The 1,290-nt window shown below is 55.0% G+C and overlaps 1 protein-coding gene across 1 annotated transcript in view; it reads right to left on the reverse strand.

Moving 5' to 3' along the window:
- OTX1 (orthodenticle homeobox 1) overlaps positions 1-1,290 on the reverse strand; it is a 7,694-nt gene that overhangs the window by 4,240 nt on the left and 2,164 nt on the right. Inside the window, exon 4 of the mRNA XM_029964397.1 lies at positions 138-258. Coding sequence (XP_029820257.1) covers positions 138-258 — 121 coding nt within the window. The remainder of the gene's footprint in view (positions 1-137; positions 259-1,290) is intronic.

Below are 1,290 nucleotides of genomic sequence, written 5' to 3' on the forward strand. Positions count from 1 at the left end.
GGGAGGGAGGAAGGAGCACAGGACACACCACTGCGTTTATTAGTTTAGATTTTATTGGGGTTGGGGCGAAGAAAGAAAGGGGTCCCTTACAGTCGAAGGGGTAAGCATGGGGTTACGGCATCAAAAATCACGCTTACACGGTCCCTCTCCTCCCTGCGGGGCAAAGCTGCCGGAAAGCCCCAGCCCAGGCGGGCGAGGCAGGCGGGCAAGGCAGGGCTGCGGCACCGACCCGCACACGCACACGACCGACAGAAGGGGCTCAGAAAACCAGAACGAAAACCAAATCAAAAAACACACCCCGAAAAGCCGTGCGCCCCTCCCCCAGCCCCAAAGCAGAGCTGCTTGCCCCTGCAACCCTCCCCCCAAAAAATAAACCAAAACTTTTTTTACGGCTTTTTTTCTTGCCTTTTTATTTTTTTTTTTCCAAAAGTTTTGGGTTTTTTTGGTTTGCAGGTTGCGGATCAGCTGGGCAGCCTTTCCCTCCCCCTTTGCCTCCCCCTCTGGGCGTCCCCCATGGCTGTTGCACACCCCTGCCCCCAGCCCCGGGACGGCACAGCCAAGCTTGTGCAGAGCCCTCGAGGATGGACGGAGGACACGAGACTGGGAAAGATTCATTTTTAGGGAAGAAAATTAAAATTTAAAAAAGATTATTTTTTTGTTCGTTTTTTTTTTTACGTTCTGTTCCACGTTAGACTCTAGATAAATGCCAACCCAACAGCATCAACTAAAAATAATCGTGGTCACTGGAACGGACCTAGTATTTACATTGTTCCCGCCGCTCCCCGCGGCAAGAGGCTGTACAGGACCGGCAAACCGGGGCTTCCGTGCCCGGAGGGGCTGAGGGTCCCCGCACAAAGCTGGGTGGGCGGGGCACACGGCAGGGCGGGAGCCAGCCTGCGCCTCTGCCCGGGGGGCAGCAGGGGAGACGCTAGGCTTTTTTAATTTATTTTTTTTTTAAACTCCTCTTCTGTTGCGTTTAAAAAAATAATAATTATAATAAACCTGGTGGAGCGACGCAGGAAGCAAAATAAATATCAGTCAGTAGAGATGGGGGTGGCAGGACCTCCCCAGGGCATCGCCACTGCTAACAAAGAGGGAGGAGGAGGAAGAGCCAGAGTCCTGCCCAGGAGGCGGTGGGGGGACCCCAGGTGGGGGGTCAGTGGCAGCTTGGGGGGGATGGTGATCGGCCCCTCACAAGACCTGGAAGCGCCAGGACGCCTGGTCCTTGTAGTCGAGGCAGTCGGGGGAGTTAAAGTTGAGCTTCCAGGAGGCAGCAGCGGCAGCAGCGGG

The sequence above is a fragment of the Manacus vitellinus genome, unplaced genomic scaffold, assembly GCF_001715985.3.
Source record: "Manacus vitellinus isolate BGI_N305 unplaced genomic scaffold, ASM171598v3 scaffold_70_pilon, whole genome shotgun sequence".
Lineage (NCBI taxonomy): Eukaryota > Metazoa > Chordata > Aves > Passeriformes > Pipridae > Manacus > Manacus vitellinus.